This window comes from Ochotona princeps, chromosome 12 (assembly GCF_030435755.1).
Source record: "Ochotona princeps isolate mOchPri1 chromosome 12, mOchPri1.hap1, whole genome shotgun sequence".
NCBI classification, from domain to species: Eukaryota; Metazoa; Chordata; class Mammalia; order Lagomorpha; family Ochotonidae; genus Ochotona; species Ochotona princeps.
The window spans coordinates 2,072,625-2,096,921 of NC_080843.1; the positions used below are offsets into that span (position 1 = coordinate 2,072,625).

Consider the following 24,297-nt stretch of genomic DNA (forward strand, 5'->3'; position numbering starts at 1 on the left):
GCTGGAATGCAGATTCTTCCAGTTAAATGTCAGCAGAGTTCCCCAGGAAACTCTGATCCCCTGCACGGGGCATGTCCTATTGGAACCACCTCTCCCTGCCCCATGTCTGCTGTGACTGTGACTGACAGCAGCAGGGTGGAGCCTGGAACTCAGGGTTAGAGTTGGTGTTTGGGTTAGGATTTGCCTTTGCTGTGCTGGAACTGTGGGTCCCCACACGCAGACTGGAGATGTCACACAGAGGCTGCCCCAGAGGAGCCACGCGAGGAAGCAGATGAAACCAGCACAGAGTTCACTAAGGGTTTCACACCTATCAGACACCAAGTGCATTACAAGTCCCACCAAAAGGTAACAGACAGACAGATGGATTTCCCCCTGTCCCTCTGGTAAAAAACTGCTAATCACTGAACACCAGTGATTAAGGAAACGCAAAAACCCGTGGGGCACAGACCAGGCAGTTGTGCTTTAAAAACACATCTGCTTTCAACATTCACTCGGGGTTTCACAGGGGAAAAAAGCCCTTAATGGAGTGTCTCCCAAGTGAAACAAAACAGATGAGACCTCCCAATAGTATCATCACTTCCTAAAGGAAAAAAGAAGCCAAGGACTTTTTTCACGGCTTCCACAGAATCACAGAAAATGTTGTCAGACTAACCAGCTCGTTCCAGTTCTCTGGGCTCCACGTGGGCTGCAGGGGCACAGGAACTGGTGGCACAGCTATCCCTGGTACCATTCGGGGGTTTTGCCTGCTGCAGAATTCACGGCCACATTCCTAATTGCCCTCTACTACTACAATCAAGAACTTGAATATTCATGAGGTGAAGGATACTTTAGTTAAAAAAACAAACAAGCTAGGCCTAGTCCTTATTCCCAGTTGTGATGCAGGTGGGAATGTGAAATTCCATGCGGAGTGGCTACCAGATAAATGATGGTAGTGTCCACAACTGGGACCTAGCCAGGGGTGTTGGACAGCCCCCAAGACATCTGGGTCTAATCTGGGTCTAAACAGAGCGGCACACTCTGATGCAGACCCCACTGACCCTCAACCTGGAGTGCTGGGGTGTGTGGGCACCCAAAGTCATTTGGGGCCATCCATCCACGATGGTTACCTTTTTGACAGGTGATGATCTTTCTCTGCAGCTGTAGGCACAGGTCGCTGAGCTGGTCTGTATGCCAGTGCTTTAGAAACACTTTGTGGATCCCCATCTGAAATGCAAACAGCAAGGACATGTTCAGCTGGGTGAAGATGCCCAACTGACGGCAGGAAAAGAATCAGCAAGACTTCTTCCCGGCAGAAGATGAGCAGGAACCGTCAGTGACAGAACCTGACCTTCGTTAACGGATGGCTACATTTAGCCAACATCTGCAATTTTTGTTCTGATAAGGAGGTAGCTGTGTATAAGCGTCGCCAGCAGATCCTGCTCACTTCTCTCCTGGTGGCGACACCCCACAGTGCACCCCAGGAATCAGAGTGAACATGCACATATTGCCTGTGTCTTCTCTCCTCCACTTGGGGCAGAGGAACCAGTCCACAGGAAGGAAGGCAAGCATGGCAACCACCAGGAGTGAGGCTTGCTCTTGGCACTGGTAGGCTCCCAGGTCAGACTCATCCACCCACAGCTTGCCCAAAGACCTTTTTTGAACCTCCTTGTGCAGAAACTGAGTTTCAACTACTATAGTTTGCTACCTCCCCCTTGTCCACCTAATCCTTTCCATAGCCGTCATCTACAGCCTTCAAGCAGCACTGTTTTGCCAGAACTGTCACTAAAATCCTGCATTTTAGCTGTTTGGGACTTATTAGAGCAAGTGACGATCCATCGGCGGCCTGCTGTGGGGATCTGTGGCTGGCCAGCTGCCGTCCCTGCCTCCGTTCCTCGGCTGCAGAAGCGAGTGGGTGGACGCCGAGAGCCGTCGAGCCGACACTGTCGCTGTTCTCACCCCTTCGTCATGCTCCAGGATTCACTGTCTTCTTTTTCCTTCTCAAATGCTGATGATTTCGGCAGCTGGCAGGAAGCACAGTTGGTTCCGTCTGTGAGCTTGGTGGAGCAGTTCTGCGAGGCAGGCATGGGGAAGGAGGGAGGTGCCACTTCTCTGTGCGTCACGGACCGTGGGACGGCCCTCCATCTCACAGGCTTCCAAGTGAAACTCCGGAAGGAGGACAGCCAACTCTGCTTCCCCAAGTGTGGGGCTGATGCCTGTCACGGTGGGGTCTGCCATGGCACGGGAGGGGCCTTATATGTAAAGGGAGCCAGGGGAACTGGGCTCTGGCTCCACTTCTGCCACACAGGGCAAGCTCTGCCTGGCAGCTGCATGAGACGATGGAGGTTTCTAGCCATGCTGGTTCTAACAGCTTATCCGAACCATCGTGCTACCTCTGGGGAAGGGACAGGGGCCTGATCTCAGGGAGTTCTGACTCCCAGGCCATGCAAGAATCACTGCTGGGGAACATGCGTCGATGTGGTTGGTGGCAGTGTATGAGAACTGACAGCTCACTGGATATTGCCCAAGCCCCTTACAATGAAGATATTTGTACATTTCATTTCTCCCACCCAGTGTTTTCTATCTGAGCTAATGGAGCCATAAGCTACTTGGCAGTCACCATGGTTTGGCATAAATGAGGAGTCCCCTGCACAAACAGACATTAAGGCTTGGTCTCTTAAGTTTTAGTGTTAATGGTATCACAAGGATGAACACTTAGTCCAATTTAGAGATGGGACTCTTTGGGAAGTGATCAGATTGGATAAGCTTTTAGATGGGGCCTGTGACTGATTCACAATGGCTTTATAAAGAACGGAACATATGCTCTTGTCAACTGTCGTGTGATAATTTGTGCCACTTTGGGACTCTGCTAACAAGAATGCTACCACTGGATGCTGAGCCAGTGGAGCCACCTGATTTGAGCTGTGATCCTCCAACACTGTGGGACAGAGTTCATTCACCTCTTTCCTCTGCAAGAAACTTACCTTGGGCACTTGTTTGTAAAAAATGGTGAATAACACGCCACCAAGGGCACGCCACAGGGTCATCACTTTTGTTAACCTTGTTCCTCTTGGCTGCATTTACTCCAAAGTCCTATTGATTTCCCTAGAATTCACTTCCAGCCTCAGAAGTTCCCTAAATGATCTTGGGTACATATGGGCCAGACTCATTTTTTTCTATGCTATTTTCAGAGTAAGCTTTCTAAATGTCAACTTCATTATGTGACTTTGTGGCCTAAAATCATTAGCTAGCTTGTCACAATTTTCTAGATGATCACCAAATACTCTTGGAATGTTGACTAGACTTGTAAGAGATGGTCCATTTGTGTTCAATTTCTTTTTCTTTGTTATTATTTTAAAAACTGCAGGAGGCACATATAACAAGAGAACTCTTACAATATTAAGTACACAGCACAGTATATTAATGATGGCACAGTATCACACAATGGATGTCTACAACTGCCACCACACGTCCAGGTTCACCTATTTCCAAATTACATTGCACTGCCTACTGACACGATTCGGGTGCAGAGGCCAGTGGGTTATGCTGCTACCTGCAGCACCAGTTTCCCATATGGGTGCTGGTTTGAGTTCCAGCTGCTCCACTTCTGATCTGGCTTCCTGTTAATATACCTGGAAAAGCAACGGAAGATGGCCCAAGTGGTACGGTTCCTGTCACTCATGTGGAAGACTGGGTGAAAATCCAGTCTCGTGGCTTCATCTTGACTCAGCCTTGGCCGTTACAGGTTTTTGGGGAGCGAACCAGCGGATGAAAGACCTTTTTATCTCTGTGTCTCTCCCTCCTTCTATTTATAATTTTGCTTATTTTATAATTATCTATTAGATTTATCTTGAGATATTTATGGGCTAATATAAATTTGACAAATATGTAAGGTCATAATTTATATGTGTTAGGATCCAAAATTTATAAATCAGTGGAAGCAGAGAAGACAGGATTTCAAAGAAAGTGAACTTAATGGATGGTAGCTAAAATAAAAGTCCATATACTAAAAAAGCACCTTCATTGAAAACAAACACTAAACACTTTAAATCTGTTTAAACTAATTCATGTGACAGAAATGCAATCAATACGACTTATGAAACAAAAATATGAAATTTCGTATTTCCAGTGATACCACTCTTGGTCTAAGATTGTTACTTCAAAATAAAACATGGAATTTAACTGCTTTGTTACTTTCGTCTGCTTTTTGACCTACCTTGCCCCCGCCTCCGATGACAGAAGCTGCAGAACACCTCACAAGGCCCTACGTGAAGAAGGCATCCTTTTAAGGCTAGCATCCCAAGTCCGCCATGGAATGATCTTTACTAATCTCCAAAGAGATAACCTTTAACCTCATAAAAGGCATTATTTGTTGTAATTCTGATTCTCTGGCTGCTTCCTTTCCATCCATCGAGGGCCCAGAACCATCTTGGGCAGGGTCGTCCTTACTGCCTGATACCAGGACTGCTGCCAGTGTGGGGTGAGTTACTAGCCTTTTATTTCTGCATCTGTAATTGTTGGAATGTTTTATTACCACAGACCATGTGTTAATAAGAAATGTTTAATTATGAATACTAACTCCTTTGCTGCAAAAACAACCTTCTAATTTTCATTATTACTGGCATGAAGTTAATCTTTAAAAATCTCACTCTACAATTATTAGCATCATCCTAGTAAATGCTCCCCAGTTAAAAAAAGCAGTTACAGCTTTTCCAGTCACAGACATATTGAAAGAAGTCATCTTTCCCACTGCAGTATTGGCATTCCAGAACGTGCCCCTGGCAGCTCACGGAACGCAGCGCTAGGGATGCTGCTGGGTTTCTAACGCCCTTGTTTGTGATACTCCTTCTTGGAAGTGCTCAGATGTCTGCGTGAGTCTCTTCTCACACTTGTTCTCCTTCCTGCTGATCTGAGAAGCTCACTGTGCTCCTTGAAAACACTGTGCTTTCTGTTTTCACCATCAACAACAGTCCCTGCGCCTGCCGGTCATCTCCGAGCAGCAACACGCGCAAGCTCCCACACTTCCACAGGCGGCTGTCAACAGTCTCCCACCTGTAACCTGCAACTCCACGCACGCAGGAGCACCATGCTTCTACATATTTTTGTTTCTCCTTGTCTCACATTTATCGCTCCATCATTCTACCATCTGTCTTTTGTTTATAATCCTTCGCACATCATTTATCTCTTCCTTCATTCATCAATCAAACTTATGGCAAGGGGCCACCTCAGGCCAGTGTTGTGCCAGCCTCTGGGACGGTGGGGATGCCCAGGACACAGGCTGCTCTGCTGGGATGACCCACAGAGCAGCTGAGATGCTAAAATTCTTCGTGTCTCCAACAGTCATCATTTCTTCACACTGGCAGCCCTTGAACCACTCTTGTCTGCGAGTTCTGCAACAATATATTGTCAGTTGCGGTAAGCTAGCGTCACCCCATCGTGCTGTGGCAGCATGTAGAACTCGTTCCTTCTACCTAGCCCTCGCTTGGTGCCTCTTCTCTAGCCCTCTCTCCCCTGTCAGCTCACCGTTTCAGGCTGCAGCGATCTCTCTTCTGCTCTCTTCTCCTGTGACAGCAACTTGACCAGGCTTCACATCTCAGCGAGGACTTGCGATATTCACCTTCCTACCCCAATCACCAAGATTTGATCCCTGCACATTCTCCACGTGCGTGGGGTCAGCACGTTGTCCACCAGCTGTATCTCAGTCCACCAAGGCCTTCTCTTGAGGCCACACAAAACCTTTCTGTCATTTGCTTCTTTAATTCACTGGGTTTTGAAGGTGGACTGTTATTCTGTGTGCGTATCTGATTAACATCTCAACATTGTACATCTCCATGGTAACTTTGAGAAACCACCAAATAGAAATCTTCTAATCCCCAGCCTAGCCCTGAAATTCTGAATCGACTTTTAAACATTCTCAGAGGACACATTTACATGCACATACAAGTTCCATTTGTTATAAATAGACTATTCTTGAAGTTTAACTTCCATGCCGAAAAGATAATTTCAACCACACACACCTAACAGAGGACTCACTGTATCTTCTGGTGTTTCAACAGGGTGGTTTGGCTTGAATTACACATAATTATAGGTTAAGAAAAATCAGTTAATCTCACCTAGCACAGCATGACCTGAATAGCAGGGAACAATGAATAAAAACTACTATTTTGAGCTTACTGGTGAATTAATCTGCATGTGATTCTATGTATTAATTCATTATGGAAATCATATCAATATGGTCAACAGTGCTTAAAAAAATCTATTTTCCCAAAGACTCACATTGTGAAGAGCAAAAACAGGCACACTGAATAAACCCAGCAATCTTGTTTTTTTCCTAATCAAATGACCTGAATAATATAAGTAGTAATTACCTACCCCATGGATGAGGAGGTCATCAGTGACTAATGATGGCATAAACACAGCATCAGCTGGCACCTGGCTGGAACACACAGGACACACACCAGGGTGGAACCTGGCCCCGCTGGTACCTGGTTGGAGCAGAGAGGAGGACCCACACCAGGGTGGGTGCCTGGCCTTGCTGGCACCTGGTTGGAGTACACAGGACCCACACCAGGGTGGGAACCTGGCCCTGCTGGCACCTGGCTGGAGCACAGAGGAGGACACACACCAAGGTGGGAACCTGGCTCCGCTGGCACCTGGCTGGAGCACAGGACACACACCAGGGTGGGAACCTGGCCCTGCTGGCACCTGGCTGAAGCACAGGACACATACCAGGGTGGGAGCCTGGCCCTGCTGGCACCTGGCTGGAGCACAGGACACATACCAGGGTGGGAGCCTGGCCTCGCTGTACCTGGCTGGAGCACACAGGACCCACACCAGGGTGGAACCTGGGCCTGCTGGCACCTGGCTGGAGCACACAGGACATATACCAGGGTGGGAACCTGGCCCTGCTGGCACCTGGCTGGAGCACAGGACACATATCAGGGTGGGAGCCTGGCCTTGCTGGCACTGGCTGGAACACACAGGACCCACACCAGGGTGGTGCCTGGCCTCGCTGGCACCGGCTGGAACACACAGGACACACACCAAGGTGGGAGCCTGGCCTCCCCTGGCATCTGCCAAGTTACTACAGTTACTTTGGTGACTTTGCTTGGATGTTTGCTTGCCACTGAAAGTGAGGACAGCCATTCACTTCCACCTGGTCATCTCATCTTGCTGCACTCTCATGTAAGAATGTTTTCAGCAATTCCAATTTGCCCACGTAGTTTCCTGCTGTCCCAGCTCCCCAGCCCGTGCCAGGCTCTCGCTTTGAGACTCATTCACTTCTGGAACTCTGCTGCTTTCAAGCCTTAAAGGCCTAACTCCTTCCTGTTGATAAGCCACAGGTGTTTTTGTGCTGTGAATTCACACTTTATGGGACATTGATGCATTGCAGCTGGTAGTTGTATTTTGGATTTAATGACAGATAAGGAATGTAATTATTGAAGGCCTCTGCAAGGGTCTTTGGTTGGGACCCCAGCCCCAATGGGGAGATGGTCCTGGATGAGCAAAAGCACCTCTGGTATTGCAAGGCTTCTGGCATAAAACAGGTGCTCAGTGACTGTTTGCTCTGGCATGCAGCACGCTGGAGACACAGCCACAAACCAACAGACAAGCCTCATGGGAAGGAACCCATGTGCTGTGGAGAAGCGGCCACTAAACACTGCAGAAGACAAGAGCCCACGGTGTTGAAAGAGGCCCTAGGAGTATCAGAGAGAGGAACACAGCAGAGAAGGGGATCAGAGTGGCCTAGGATGCTTTAACTCCAAGTCAAGGAATGCCTGGCTGAGTCATCTGTGAGCTTGGAGCTAACAAAATGGTCTCCCATGGCCTCTGCTCTTGGAGTGAGCTTGCGTCATGCTCCCAGGCCTGTGATTTCCCTAGACAGCCCAGGTGGGAGCTAGATCGTGGCTCTCAGAACCAGCAGGCCACCCACAGGTGCCAAGACATATCTGGGGTCCTGTTCAGTTCCTTCTCTCGTCCCATCCTCCCCTTTCCTGGCCCTCTCCTTGCAAAGACGCAGCTGGAAAGCAGATGACAACAACACTATCCCGTCAGTCTCCGTGGGCTGACCATTTGTGTGGAAAGCTTCTGAGCTGGTCAAACTGCAGTGGGAAGCAGCCCCTGGGTTTTCCTTCAAACCAGGCTGTATGAGGGTAAACAGAAACTAACTACAAGGAGCAGGCTGCACAGACAAATAAAGGCAAACACAAGTGCTGCTGATCCAAGTGTGGGCAGTGTTACGCATCATCTGTCTGCAGCCTGGACAAAATCACATGACAGAGTAGATCAGAAGGTGTAGATGGATCTGATGTAGGGAGATGACAGGGTGCAGCCAGGGCTGGACACAGCCTCAGCAGAATGGCCTTCCTACTATGCTACACACACACACACACACACACACACACTCTCACACTCACACTCAGATTTATTTATTTTATTGGAAAGAGATTTACAGAGAGAAGCAGATACAGAGAGAAAAATCTTCCATCTGAGCCCATCTGAAGCTAGGAGCCAGAAGCCCGTTCTAGGTCTCCCACATGGGTGCAGGGTCTCAAGGACATGGGCCATGCTCCATTCCTTTCCCAGGCCACAAGCAGGGATCTGGAAGGGAAATAGAATGGCTGGGACACCAACAGGTACCCATATGGAATCCCAGAATTCACAGTGAGATGATTAGCCAGTTGAGCCATCGTGTCTGTCCTAACCTCCCTGAGTCCACTACATCTTAACAGGACCTCCTGTTCAATTCTGATCTCCAACACAAGCGCTCTCTGCAAGGCTCATTCCCTGTGTCTCACAAGAGACCGTGAGTTGGTATTGGCGTAACATCAAGTTGGTACAAAACTTGGCATCATTGGGACATCCTTCCTACATGAAAGATATTTTCAATAAACACTAAAACTTCCAGGACTCTCTTAGACTGACTCCAAACTCATGAGCACCTGAAGGATAAAGAGCCCACCTGGTCCTGCGTATAAAGTGATGGTGTTGCAGGCTCCATGCGAACAGAGGGTATGCCTGGCCTTTTCAGCCTTCTGGTGCATGCCAGTGTGAGAACAATGAGGACAGACAGCTCTGTTTAAACCCTCTAGTTCACTGAGAGTTCTGATAATACCCACAGACTCCCCGTGACACTCTGACATGCCAGCAAACGGCTCACAGCATTAGTTAAAGACAACTGAATTTCTAGAGCACATCTTAGTCAGGTTCCCCCAAACACGAATACCATCTCTTCTTATCCTCCAGCATGGGATAAAACAGCTATTCATGCCATGCTAACCATTCAGGGCCAAAGTGGGCACTCTACTAGTCGAATCCCTCAGTGTTACTCTCACTGATCTGGGACTCACACCACTGAGACAGGAATTGGTTGTTACAAGCCTCATACACTCTGGGCAAATAGCTCCTTATTTAATGGTTACACATAGCAGCACTTGGGCTACAGGTAAGTGCAACCTGACCTGCTATGATCAGAGCACTTCAAACGCTTGGCTTCAAAACGGGAGAAGCCACAAGCACATGATTTCTTTTAAGGATTATTTGCAAGTTAGAGTGGCAAAGAGAAAGGGAAAAGGAAAGTGAGAAGCAGAGAGACAGACAGCGATCTTCCATCTGCTGCCTCACTCCCCAGATACGCAAGTCCCTGAGTGGGAAGAGCAAAGACAGCTCTCCCACAGAAGGGACAGCAGCTCAAGTGCTTGTGTCATCTCCTGCTGCTTCTCCCCAGACATATTATAAGGACGCTCAGGTAGGACTCAGTCCCAAGCACCCTGAGATGGGATCAGTCTCCTAAGCAGCCATGTAATCGACAGATAAATCTTCCTCAACTTCATTAGCATAAAAATGAATTAGGAACAAGCTCTATTTATGTGAAGCCGGGCACTCACTTGTTTTCATCTCGTTAGAAGCTGTAATGAAGAAGCCGCAGAATCAGAGAGCACACATGCTCAGTGAAGGAAGAAATACATTTCTTCTCCTTTTGTGTTTTTGTGTTTTTTGGGTCTCATATTTTCATTCTCCTGATGGGGCTTTCAGCCAGGAGGATGATGCAGAGAAGTGGCAAGAATGGGTGGCCCTTTCTCTCTTTAGTTTTCCCTTTGGATGCTCTTCTCCAAAGTCCCATAGACGCTCCAAGTGAATGCCAGCCCTAGCTGCAGCAACAGCATTCCAGCTCAAGCTCAGCTACAGAACCGCCAGCTCACACGCACGTGTCTCCCTGTCTCCTCCCACGTCCTGCTGGTCACACACTGTGATCTCCGCCAATCACTCCTGCAGGTGACACGTCCCATAATCCCCCACTTACTCTGCACTTCAAGGATCTGAATCTGCGTTTTTAAAGGAACAACGTACAAGAGAACCGTCTTGTTCCACTCTTCCTGAGCTACTACTGCACCGTCACTTATTTTTGAAAACTGCAGCCATGATTCAGCTGACAGGACTTCAGGGACCCACACACTTGATAAACAACGCTACCTCAGCACCCCACGTCTGCGCCGCTGGCGCCTGGCTGCCAGGCTGACATCATCCTCGTTAGTAATCCCTCCTTCCGCCTTCCTTTTTATCCAGCCTTTGGCACTGATGTGCATCCGTGGCAGCTACAGACTGAGTAAGCTTCCTCCGTCAGAGTTATTTCAAGCGCACCTTCCGTTATTAGCCGGAGGAGGAAAGAGGAACAAAGAAGCCAACTGGGTGGCATTGCTCATCCACGCCCAGCTCTGGATCACTTGCTGTTTGCCAGGGACAGAAGAGCGAGCTGGTTGACCCGGCATTTTCCTGCCTGCTCTCCCCGGAGTGGCCCCTAGTAGCACATCTGGCAGCTCTCACCCATTGGCTCCTGCCAGCCCGCGAGGATGGGCCCTCATCTTCGGCTTGGACGGCAGCTGTGCATTTTTACGGGTAGATGTGCTGCTCACTATCAACTTTTCCAGTGAAATTTCTTTCTGTTTCCAGTGACTGCAAGGGTTCACCCGTGCCATTGGCCAGCACTCTCTCTGCCACTACGTCCTTCTTGCTGCTTTAGATCAAGGGGTGGCCACCAAGCGCTGGCCTCCCGCACTTGTTTTTTTTATCCGCTGGTTGTGCTAATATTGCTTTCTCAGTTCAGCTCTCCTCCAGCTCGAGTCAAAGGCGGTATTCTGGTGTCAGTGGAGGTGTTCAACAAAACCCAGAGCCGCCCTCTGCCCTGCCCTGGTGAGTCTCTGAGAATGCCCCGTGTTCTTTTGTCTGAGGCATTTTGTGCTTCTACAAGAACAGCACCAGCTCCAGTGGGCCCCTGCCCTCTGCCATTCAACCGGACTATGAACCACTGGAAGATGTTCCCAGTTAGGAAGTTTTTCAGATTAAATGGGGCTTCTCCCCACCATGTGGCAGGTGAGAAGTAGGCAAAAAGCAGCAGCAAAGCAGAGGCCTGGCCTACACTTGTGGCATTCTGGAGGTCCAGCTCTGAGCACCACAAGATACCAACTCCGGGCAAGGATACGAAACCCAGATCTGCACATTTTGGCTGCTCTGACTTTGCTGCATTTCAAATAACCTTGGAACACTCGAGTGGCATGAAGCCAGTCTGAGACAGGGAGAGACTAGTATCCTGGATTTCCCTCCATCACTGTAAGCCAGAGCCTGTTGAGTTGTCTCACATGTCTGCTACATCACGCCCGAGCCAGTGCATCCCCAAGGCCAGTGTGTGTGGGGGGATATGTTTCATGTGGATCCTTGCAGATGCACGGAGAACTCTGCCTTCAGCAGGAGGGCCCAGTGCTCCCCGCAACGCCTCAGTTCACTTACTTAAAGTCTCACATGCTGCCTTCACAGTTCCGTGGTCACCCACCTGCCAACCTTGTAACTGACACTGCTGGAGAATGCATCGACACCTGTCCTCTGCTGACAGCTCTTCCTCTTCACCCAGGAGCACGTCGGCCAACGGCTTGTACCTGTGGAGGCAGCAGGACAAGCGATGACTGAGTTTGTCAAGAAGGAGGCACAGTCAGCGTGTGTCTTTGTCACATGCTTCTCCAAGTTCTCTCCATCTACCCGGACCCTCCCTGGTTCCCTGGCGTCCCAGCCATCAGACGACTGGAGCAGCCTCATCTTCTCTAGGCAACATCAATCTTACAGCTGTCAGTCCTTCAGGCTCAGTGCCATGGTGGAGTGACACAAACCATTCATCCAGTAAAAGAAAATCCAAAGACAGTGAAATCAAGTTACTGGTTGCCATTAGACATTTTATTTACTTTTTAAAAAATATACTCTTTTGGGCTTGGTGTGACGACTAAGTGGCTAAATCCTTGCTTTGCACGTGCCAGGATCCCATATGGACACCTTCACGTACCGGCTGCTCTACTTCTCACCCAGCTCCCTGCATGTGGCCTGGGCAAGCAGCAGAGAATGGCTCAAGTCCTTGGGATCCTGTATCCCTGTGGCAGACCCCCAAGGAAGCTCCTGGCTCCTGGCTCCTGGCTTTAGATTGGCTCAGCTCTGGCTGTACAACAGATAGAAGATCTTTCTCTTTGTAACTTCTTCTCTGTGTAAATCTTACTTTCCAATAAAAATAAATAAATCTTTCCAAAAAATACACTCTTTCCAATGTTGACATCTTCCTCATTGGCACCTGACATCTCAGATGCGGTCAGAATCCCTACTAGTGGAAGGGTATCAGCACCCCACAGACTTCATTTCTGCAAGCAGAACAGCTCCTTACTCCGTGCTAGGGGCTGCGCAGTTCAACATTCCTGGAAGGACGTTTTATTTTGGGAAGTACTTCTGACTAACAGACTTTCATTTCCTATCTGAAATTCACAGCAATACAATAATTCCCTACAGATTAAAAAACCATTTCAAAATTAGATTGTTCATGTGAAAAAAAATCTGTTATATTTGCCTCTGGAATTGCAGCTGATACAGGAGCATGGCTGCCCTGCTCAGGATGCTGAGCCAGAGGAAGTGCAGGAACGAGACAGCTCAGCGCCGTGTAATTGCAGCTCCACTGCCCTGTGTGCTTCTGATGCTCGAGCGGGGCAGTCGCATACGCTGAGAGGAACTCAGTGCTCACACAGCAGTTCCCTGTCACCTTCTGCATCATACCCTAGTGCCTCCCCTAAAGTGGCTGCAGACCATGTAGCATCTCCTAAAGCAAACTATTTACTTCTTGTTCATGCTCCCTAGGGTGATTAAGACAGGGAGTGGATTGCCTGCCTACTTTGTTCATCTCCCTTGTAGTGAGAGAAGAGGCAGTGACTTCTGGGCAGGCCCCAGTGGCCACACACGCACATTTTTTATTTCTACAAGCACGCTGAATAAACTTGCCACCAGTTCTAGGCGATAGTGTTGCAGGAATGATGGGTCTGGCACACAACACAGACTCAGAAAATGCCCCTGCTGTGGACTGATGGCTTGTGTGTCCCCAAACGTCTCTGTGGAAATTCTAATACAGTGTGATGTATTACTGAGCACAGTCTTTGGAAGTGATGGGCTCATGGTGGCTGAGGGTGCTGCCGGAAGGTGCTAAGAGACCAGGATTTTTTCCTCCCAGCACATGGTTCAGGACGTAGTCCTACAGAGGGAGCGGGACCTGCTGCACGCTGATCTGGCCTCGAGCCCCTTGGACTGGGAAAATGATGCATTACTGCTGCATACAAACTATCACTCCGTGGTTATTCACTGTAGCACCTGTATGGACCAAGGCAATGCCTATTTCACTTATCAGCGGAAGTCCTTTGCGTCACCCTAGGAAACTCAGTCTTTTCCTTTTCCTGGGAGGAGAACCATCATGATCTTGCTAGCCATGAGCCAGACAAAATGAACTGATCAACATCAGCAGTGGCCCTTCCTTCTCACACAGAGATTTTTGCTCACATATCACATTCGGTACAGGAAGGCAAAAAAATAACAGAAGCAGTAAAAGAAGCAGAACGCTGAGACTGCAGTGCCAGAGGCAAGGGTACGCAAAATATCGCTCATCATTTTGGCTACACAGCAGGGATTTAAAACATTTGTGGGTGCCTGAAGTACCCAGTAATTTTTTTCTTTATTGATAAGTGACAAGAATGTAAGTTCTTAAGCTCAGGCTCTGAGGTTAGGTTTGTTTTTTCCATGGCCACATTACAGCCATTACATACAGAAAAGGGCACTTCCAGGGAATAACACAAGAGAGGAAATTAACGAAATGGAGCGTGCGCATGGAGGGGCAGGAGGCGGGGGAGCAGGTGGAGGTCTGGTGCGTCATCCTGCTAAGTTGCTGCAGCAGGGTCAGCAGCATGTTCCATGAACAAAGATAGCACTGAAGGGGTTGAAAGGTGACAATGATGTAATTGCCCGCTTACTGGAAAATGAAAGAACCTGGACTGAGAATAAAGTCACCAAGCTTCTGGTCTCAACATGGCCAAGAACTAACTATGAGACCCCTGACAAGCCACTTATCCAAGTTGCTTTCTGCCCTCCCGTGGAACTGCCTGTGTGAGTTTCCTGGGAAGAGTAAGATTCTATGTAGTAGGATAAGCTCCTATCTGTCCTAGTGCACAGGCTTCCAGAACACAATGCCTGGTGGATTGCCTCTGGAATTCCAAAGCATCAACAAACAACAGGAGTTCAAGGCACTGTGCAGGAGTGAGGGAGAGGGAAGAGAACATTTCTGGAGCACTGAGGGACTGCGAGAGACTCTTCAGGTCCCAGCACTCGCTCCTCAGATGCAAGGACACATAGGACCATCCACTTGCAATTGTGAGAATGTTGAGGTTAAGCAAGTCAACTCTGTTCAAAGAGGCAGTGCTGCAGGTTGGAATATAGCTCCCCAACAGGGGAGTGGACCCAAGCTTCTGGGAAGCAGATGGAACTGATGACCCAACATGACTCTTGTCCTTGAGAGGAGGTAAAAGGCCAGGAGGGTCACGGTGGTCAACTCCCTGCAATGGCACACAGGCCAGGACACTGACACACCAGGAGTAAGCAGGGGAACATTCAGGAGCAAGCATGGGCCTGCTGATTCCTTCATTTGGTTTCCAGAATTGTGAGTGTGAGACCATGCTATCTTCAGCCATCCCTTCAGTGCTAGCCCAAGGCAACCGCAATAGACAGAGAAGCTTAAGTTGGACCTCAGATGAACTGACTTCAGACACGAACCACTGGATCCAGGATCCCAGAAGGGGGAGATCTACCACGAAGAACCAAGCAAGCAAAGCACATCGGGGACAACTGAAGCCATCCCTGGTTGGCCGACTTGACCTCTGGCTGACCTGGGCCTGTGTCATCAACCGGGACCTCCAGGCAAGGTGGGACCCAACCTCAGCCTTGGGATGACTGACACATTGCTGCCAGTTAAGCTGAAGCTGTACAATGGGGACAATCACTGAGATGATCGTTTTATTCTCTGACAATTGTCTCATTCGGGAACTTTGTTAATAATAACCAAGAATTTAATTGATATGATTCAAGTAGCTGAATATAGTATGAACAAGTCAGAATGAAAATCCTTGTACTTGGTGCTTTTTTTCCCCTCTCATTTCATATTGTTCTTTTGACACTTCAAAGCTCTACTTCTGACATTTCAACTGAAAAGGCAAAAACATCATCTTAGACAGGGTGAGATATCATATATTGGTGAGATCTCAAAGTCTTGTCTTCTGCACTGTGAGTGTCACCTACACGTGGAAGATCATGACCACCTTCTGTACCTGAGTTCAACCACGTTCTCCAGAGAACGGCAATGCCTGGGCAGAGGGGAGGGGGAAGTCAAAGCAGGGAGCAGGTGGAGGTGGGATTCTGTAGCTCTTGGTCCTGTACCTGGAGCAGGTGGGAATCTGTGGCTCTTGGTCCTGTACCTGGAGGAGGTGGGAATCTGTGGCTCTTGGTCCTGTACCTGGAGGAGGTGGGAATCTGTGGCTCTTGGTCCTGTACCTGGAGGAGGTGGGAATCTGTGGCCCTTGGTCCAATGCCTGGAACAGGTGGAGGTATGATTCTGTGTCTCTCACTTCCACCTCCCTATTCTGTTTTCCAGGAAAGTCACACTGACCCAGTGAAGAACCCAAGGTGCAGGCTTCCACCTGCCCTGACTCTGAGATAAACTAAGCAACTCTATGAAGTCAACACTAACTTATCCAGTTCACCAGATTTTTATGCTCTCTGCCTGCTTTATGATAAGGGGAGTAATAGCCATCTCTTCCATGGACTTATTCACTCATGCCAAATTAATCAGTCAATCAGCCAATGCATCAGATAACCAGTACTGACCAAACACCAAGTGTGTGCTGGGAACTCTTCCAGGTGCTGGGAATGTCAGGGAAGAACACGAGTTGGAGACAGTTTGGGAAATGGAGAAAAGAAATAAGCCACACAGGATGAGCGATAAGGAGAAGGATGAGGCAAGAAGTTTTCACTGTGAGAGACCCCCTGACAGAGCGGGGCAGAACTCTAGCCATCACGGGGGAGCACAGGCCCCAGGGGAGGAGCTGCACTCTGTGTAGGGTATTAACACCATTCCTGCGCTTTCCAGGACACAAGTGTGGTGGGAGAAGACAAAGTGTAGAGAAACGCAAGCACCTGGGCTAACAAAGTGGCCCTGCAGGCAACTGCAAGGATGCTGGCCTTGATGCTGCACCCTGGGGAGTGGGCTGAGGTACTTGGCTGTAACAGCATCCCTCAAGCTGTGAGTGACAGGGGAAGGCCCTCTAGAGCTCGTCCCACAGCCAGCGTGAGGGAGCTGGACCACGTTCTGAGCAATGGAGGTGGCGGGAACGGGGTAGGCACTGCATGTCTCTGCATGAGCCAGTGAGATTTCTCAGGTATGAGCTGGTATGAGGTGACAGGAGGAGAGACCAGCTCTGTGATTTCAGACTTAGTGGACAAGGTTGACATTTGCTGAGAGTCCTGGGAAGTCCAGCCATGACTCACACTGATGCTGTAGAAACAGAACAGGGAGAGTGTGCCCAGCGAAATCCAGGTGGAGTTCCAGAAGACGGCAGGGTCTTGAGTCCTGCATGCCAAAACTTAGGCTGACAGTGAGTCCTGAGTCTGGTTTCACCATGCCATGGGCTTTTCTCCAACAGGCAGGCACGGCTGAATAGTTCAGAAGCTGAGTCAGCTTCTGTTAACAGGGCTGAGCCCTTGGTGTCCTGTTCAGCTCAACCAGAAGGCTGGGTTAGTGGCAGGATCTGCCTCATGTCCCTGGTGAACACATCTCTGCTCATGACCACACGCATGGAAAATGCTCTCAATGTGGTCACTGCTCACCAAGTCTGCTCATGACCACACACATGGAAATGCTCTCAATGTGGGTACTACCTAACAAATGTTTTCTCACTGCTCACTTTTGCATATGAGAACTCTTTCTGGGAACATTCAGCAACAAACCTGTGATGACAGAGAAGCAACACCTCTGGGGCCTCTACCACTCGACAGGAATGGGCTCGGTGGAACAAGTTCAGGAAAGCCAACAGCAGCAGAGGGAGGGAAGAGGAGCACTCAAGAGGGTGATGAAACAGAAGGGACTCCCTGCAGAGACTGCCACTTCGGGTTCCTGAAGGAAACTCAAAGCCTGTCCCCATGCACCTGCTGGCCAAAAGTCAGGAAACACACAGCGCCTCTGGGCTGACGGCCAGGAGGCAGCAGATTCATCTTCTTATAAAAGTATAAGGCATGCAGATGATTCTCTCCAACCTCCAACACAGCCTTTCTGAAACTGTTGGCTGAATGCTAACTTGCACCTTTTCAGTCCCAAAGGAAACCCCATTGTCAAAGTTCTGCTGTTTCAGTGTTCTTTGATTCTATCTCTCCCTCCCCCTTCTTTCTCTCTCTCTTTCAAGATTTTCTGTAACCAACATGTGTAAAGCAACCAACAGAAGCCATGTTTGTATTCCCAGTCTTGATGAAACTGACCTTATTATGGACATACATTTTAGTACTTTGAGGGAATCAGGCCTTCTTAACACAGGACTAGCCCAGGTAATCCATAAAAGGAGAAGTCAGTACAGTGTGGTTGCTACACACAGGAAAACAGTTAGCAAAGGACTGTAGTAAGGGGGAGAGAGCAGAAGAGTAGGCAAAGAGATGGGAATGGGTCTGCCTAACACCAGAGCAGCCAGAGCAGGGTATGGGACATGGTTCCAGTGCGGCAGGCAGGTGCACAGTCGGGTGCACCCCAAGGGCAGTCCCTGGCAGGGGAGAAGCGGAGCACTCACAGTACCGGAGCTCAGCAGCCGATGCAGGTGACGCTCAGCCCTGGCCGATCGCGCATCAACAAGAAGCAGCAGTGTGAGCCTGTGGTGCTTCTCTGAGTTCTGCGCTTTCAAAGGCAAACCAACCTTAACACCTACCAGCAGCAATGCTGGCAAAAAAATACCGTCCTCTTTACACTGGTCTCTGTCTACTTCCGCTTTTTCCATGCCATCCCCTGTGCTAGCTATCAGTGCCAACAGGATGAGACCATGCCACACCTGCTTTGGTGACTGCTCCCTGTAGGTCTGTCCCTGTTCCTGGGGCACTGCATCCTCCTTATAGAATGATGGTTAAACAGGGACTCATTGCAGAAAGACTGGGCCCTTCTCTGCAATTGCCCTTTTGTCCCTACCCCGCACCCCTGCTGCTGCTCTCCCAGAAAAACAGGGATCTGGGACTGCATGGAAGGTTCAACGGAGCAAGGTCCTTGGAGGCAAACTACAGACCTGCTTTTCAGCTAAAGGAGGCCTTCTTTTTAAATAAAAGGGCTGGGAAAGCAGGAAGACACAGTTGTCAGAAAGCTCGTGCCTACAGAAACCAGCCTGTCCACCGATGCGTGCACACTTTCTCATGTGAGGCTTCATGGTGAAGAAAGCCCACCCAAGGTCACCGCTAGCACAGGCCCTGCCCTGTTGAGCAGCACACTGCAAGGGTCTCCTATGCTGCCCTTGACCTGCTCATGTCCTTTGGGGGCACCTGCTCATCTGTCTGGTCCTCATTCCTGCAGCAAAGCAGTCATCCTAAATCTACAGCAAATGTGCTTTTCTAACAACCTGTGTGCCACTGCTATGACCTGTGCCCTGGAGGCCAAAGGCAGCCAACACGGAGCAACAAACAAGTGTGGGGGTGTTAAAGGGGCAGAAAACAACATGCTTGAGGTCCAAGCATCTGAGGCTTCTCCCTCGTCGTCTTGTTCCAAATTAAGGTCATGTGCATAAACTGTCTCCTCAGTGTGGTTGGCTTCCTTGCTATTATTTCCATGGCATTGCAGTCTTATTTGCCAGGGCTGTTGCAGAGTGCACCATGAAGACATGACAGAGGTGGAGAGGAAAGCAGTGGAGGCCACTGAGGCTGTGGGTGTGCTCTGCCACAGCCACAGCAGTGTTAAAGAGCTGCAGTGTCGTGGGGCAGGGGGAGCAGGGAGAAGAGGCAGGTGGGAATGACCACAGCACACAGTGTCTGAGCAGCACCATAGGTGGCTCACATGGAGCCCTGTGGCACAGCAGAGCGCCTGAGAGGGCCTGGATCTGTCTAGCCCATTATGGGGCTTGATGTAATTAAGCCAGGTCTCTCTCTCTCTCTCTCTCCAGACGATAGCAGAGTTGAATAGTAATCATAAAGCTGAATTAGAATTTAGATGAAAAAATGAGTTCAGAGTATCCAGTAAGAATTTCCATGACAATGCTTCAAGGTCTCTTCCCCAAAACTGGTACCATCATTTCATTTTAATCATGCAGTTTAATAACATCCTATCAGGCCAGCACTGTGATGCAGCGGGCACAGTCATTTCACAGAGCACAGTCTCCTCTATGAGTGCCGGTTCAAGTCCCGGCTGCTCCATTTCCAATCCAGCTCTCTGTTAACATGTCAGGGAAATGAGTGGAGGGTGGTGCAAGTCCCAAGGCCCCTGTACCCACATGGGAGACCTGGAAGAAGCTCCTGGCTTCCGACCAGCCTAACTCTGGTTGTTGTGACCATGTGGGGGAATGAACCAACTGATGGAAGGTCCTCTGTCTCTCCCCTGTCTGTAACTCTGCTTTTCAAATCACTAACTAGCAAATTAAGAAAGAGAGAGAGAGAGAGAGAGAGAGAGAGAGAGAGAAACATCCTATTTATTCAATATATGGAAGTAAAAGAAGTATTAAATTAGACATGTCTCCCCATGGAGGTACACCGAACTGTCTTTACAACACCTGACAGCTGTTTCGGCAAGAGTTGTACTTTTCTGTCTTACAGTCCTGGGATGGGATTACCCCATGAGCCTCATCCGTGCATAGTGGGACACTCCAGAGCCGCTCCCTGCAGCAGGCTCCCTGGCGTCTCAGGGAGCTGTGTGCATGGTGGGCTGACGCGGCGCCTGCAGGCGAGGAGCCAGCCTGCAGCTCCCTGCTGGAGCCCCGTGCTCAAGAGCGAGCTAAGCACCTTCTGTCCCCACACTGGAGCCAGTGTGCTTTATTTTGCCTTCCTCCTCGTGTTCTGCAATTTACTGGCTGAGCCATAGCTTGTATTTATCAGGTACAAGAACAGCTTGTTTAGTGCAACTGAAAGGAACAGATGTTCATTTGCTGTGAAAGCCTAAAAGGGAACCTCTTTAAGCTATGTGGTTTAAAGAAAATTATTCTATTCCAGAGCAATTTGTTCCTTAATCAAATATTCCCCAGGGTCAGTCTGACCTCCAGTGTTTGAGTGGAGATGACAGCTAAAGCAGGCAGATAACATTTGGTGGGAATATTTGTAATCCTAGTGTTTCTTCTCGCTATGTAAAGATGAAGATGTTATTCTTTTAAAAATGGCTAAAGGGGTGGAAGGCGGGCTCAGTGGTTAGAACATCCCATATCAGAGTGCCTAGGTTCGACTCTTACCTCCACTTTATTCAAGTTTTCTGCTAATGGATACCCTTGAAAGAAGCAGGCAATGGCTCAGATAGCTGATTCCCTGGAGCAGACCTGGAGGGGTGGTCCAGATGGGGTCTAGGCTCCTGACTTCGGTCTGGCTCAGCCCTTACTGCTGCAATCACCTGGGCGGGTTCAGACCTTACTGCTGCAATCACTGGGGTGGCCCAGCCCTTACTGCTGCAACCACTGGTCTGGCTCAGCCCTTACTGCTACAATCAGCTGGGGTGGCTCAGCCCTTACTGCTGCAATCACTGGTATGGCTCAGCCCTTACTGCTGCAATTACCTGGGGTGGCTCAGCCCTTACTGCTGCAATCACTGGTCTGGCTCAGCCCTTACTGCTGCAATCACTGGTCTGGCTCAGCCCTTACTGCTGCAATCACTGGGGTGGCTCAGCCCTTACTGCTGCAATCACCTGGGGTGGCTCAGCCCTTACTGCTGCAATCACTGGTCTGGCTCAGCCCTTACTGCCGCAATCACTGGTCTGTCTCAGCCCGCCCTTACTGCTGCAATCACTGGTCTGGCTCAGCCCTTACTGCTGCAATCACTGGTCTGGCTCAGCCCTTACTGCTGCAATTACCTGGGGTGGCTCAGCCCTTACTGCTGCAATCACTGGTCTGGCTCAGCCCTTACTGCCGCAATCACTGGTCTGGCTCAGCCCGCCCTTACTGCTGCAATCACTGGTCTGGCTCAGCCCGCCCTTACTGCTGCAATCACTGGTCTGGCTCAGCCCTTACTGCTGCAATCACTGGGGTGGCTCAGCCCTTACTGCTGCAATCACCTGGGGTGGCTCAGCCCTTACTGCTGCAATCACTGGTCTGGCCCAGCCCTTACTGCTGCAATCACTGGGGTGGCCCAGCCCTTACTGCTGCTATCACTGGGGTGGAATAGTCAGATGGGATCTCTGCACTGCTAAGAGAAAACTTTTGATGATACATTTTTGAGTAATTTTATTATTTAATCAAGTTTCTGCCCATTCTGAACACTCAATAACGTAGGTCTCCTCTTCAGAACATCACCACCATCACAGCTGGCTAGCGAGTCATTCAGGAGCTAGGAACGAAATGGCAGTTTTTTCCGAAGCACAGTCTGGTGCTGAGGACAGGATACCACCAGTTCAACAGTCATGAGAATTTCCTTTGAAAATGTGGCAGAGTAGGGGCTTTTTGGTATCTGAACTTAGGTGTCCTTGTTAACCTCTGGAAGCATGAGTTTAAAATACAATCGACCAGCACTCAGACAAAATCAACATGGGAAGGTAAAAAACAAGTAGCGGGGACTTTTCAAGACCGTTCGCTATGGTTTTTGACACTGAGCCTAGAAAGGCTACAGCCAGGACAGTTTTAACAACATCTCATCACAATGATCAATTTCACATGACTAAATGAAATTTCAGTTCCTCTGGAAGACATAATAGTGACATGTGCCTTTCGAGCACTCTAACGCAGATGCTTGGATAACCATGAGGGATTGCTAAGCAGCCCAGACACCAGGATCCAGGATACCAGGGCTTTGAAAGGAAATACTCGTGCAACTGAAGTTTAATTACTTCATGTCACTGTTCGTAAAAGCAGGAGGAGTATATCCAAACGACAAACACATCACGCACGACAGTTGTTGCGAGTCCTTGGCATTTCCAGCACATCATCATTCACTCAAAGGGTCCAATGTCTGTATGAAAAATCTTCATCTACAAAAGATCAGGACTGGAATCAGCAGCTGGGAGGACAAAACACTCCCTTCCTCAGTGTCCACGAGTAGAGCACATGGCTTCAGCACAGCACGCATCTGCAGTCTGACTCCTGTCTGCGCCCACGGCCCTTAGCAACAACTTATTAAAGTGAACACACAGGGTGCTTGGTGCTGTAGTGGTGCCGCAGTCGACAAGGGACACTCCGCTGCTCAGTGTCCTTCAGTAGAGCCTGGGCACTGGCCAGGGGAACTCTCAGGGAATTGCCAGAGACTTCCACAAAGACCTGAGCCTTTGCTCTTCCTGGGTAGATCTGTCTGCAGCTGTAGAAAGCTGATAAAGCCATTCATGCCTGTCTCAACCCTGCAAACAACTTGTCCCAGGAAGCAGCAATACATGCCGCCAGCAGGATCAAGACTCTGTAAGGCAAAGCTGCACTGGAACTGGTCTGAACCAGTTTCCTCATTCCAGAAGGAGCTAATCATGAAGATGTGTTCCTGGAGTATTTCTGTGACAGTCATGACTTTACCTGCTTGGAGACATTTCAACTCACTAGCATGTGGTAACTGAGAGTGAGCAAGGATGGGAGTTAACATTCCAGCAACAACCAAATGGCAACCACTCCTTCGCTGCAATGTAGTCTCCACCCTGGCTATCCAGTTTCTGTGTTTTGTGCACACCACTTCACCCACAGAACACAGGACAAGAAAGCCAGGGATGTTTCACAGGCCATTCTTTCCTGTTTCCAGGAAACCTCCTTCTCAGCCTGGGAAACCACTGACTTTTCCCTTATGGGAAAACTCTTCTGAGTGTCCTTCCCATTCTTTGTTTTTCCCTGTTCCTATCTCCCAAGTTCTCCATCTCCCCTGTAAGAGCCCCTCCTCTGGACTCCAAGCAGAGATCTGTCTTTCATAGTCACGGCCTGGCTCCTGGAGGGTATGCTTTTCTTGTTCTTTCTCTAAAATATATGAGAGCATTTTGCTTTGGTTATTTCTTCAGTCTTTACAATCTGTGAAGACTCCCAGGTTCCTGTCATGGAATACAATTTGGACGGTTTTCTCCAATTGCTCAGTCTCACACTAACCGGGTTCCTGAATCAAGTCAAGAGCCCATGTAAGAAGGGAAGGGTCATAGAAGGAACCTGCCTAACCTTTACATACGTAAGACACAATCATGTTTCTTGACCTCACTCATCATCCAAAGCCTCCCCAATGGTCCCTCTGAGTGCACCTGCCTTGCCCCATCAAGTTCATTTTTACTGCCTTTCTGACCACTTTCAGTGACACTGACCCTGCACCCAGTCCTCGGTTTGCAGCGTGACTTGCCTAGTTAGACATCACCATGACAGTGAGGATCCCACACCTTTGGTAAGCTGACCTTCGATGGCTTCCTTATCATCCCTCACTACTACGCTTCCGGAAATGTCCATGTGCATAACCACTCTTGGACTTCTTCAAAACTCACCCCATGGCGGGCCACTCCAGGAGATCATGTGACTCTCCCGCCTAGAAATCCACTTGCCTGGCCTGGATACACCTTCCCTGCATTTCCTTCCATGTCCTCACTCCACATGGCCACCTTCTGTCTCCCCAGAGCTTACAGAAGGCCACTGAACACACCCTACACTCTCTTCCTGACAGTGTCGCATGGCATCCAGTGTTGAAAACACACACAGCCAACTTCTGAGTTAGTAAGTCACAGAAAGAAGGAAAAGAGCCATTGTATGATGCAGCAATCCAACTGCTGGTTATGTATTCAGAGAAAAATCACACGAGTATGTGCAAGCAACAGCTCTACTGCAATGTTTACCATCA

General features: G+C 49.2%; 1 protein-coding gene across 2 annotated transcripts in view; it reads right to left on the reverse strand.

The window, feature by feature from the left end:
• Nucleotides 1-24,297, reverse strand: part of MYO16 (myosin XVI) — a 375,466-nt gene that overhangs the window by 68,851 nt on the left and 282,318 nt on the right. For both annotated transcript variants that reach the window (XM_058670587.1, XM_058670588.1), the window contains 2 exons: nucleotides 11,804-11,906; nucleotides 1,107-1,203 (listed from right to left, as the gene is read on the reverse strand). In XM_058670587.1, the coding sequence (XP_058526570.1) occupies nucleotides 1,107-1,203; nucleotides 11,804-11,906 (200 nt within the window). The remainder of the gene's footprint in view (nucleotides 1-1,106; nucleotides 1,204-11,803; nucleotides 11,907-24,297) is intronic.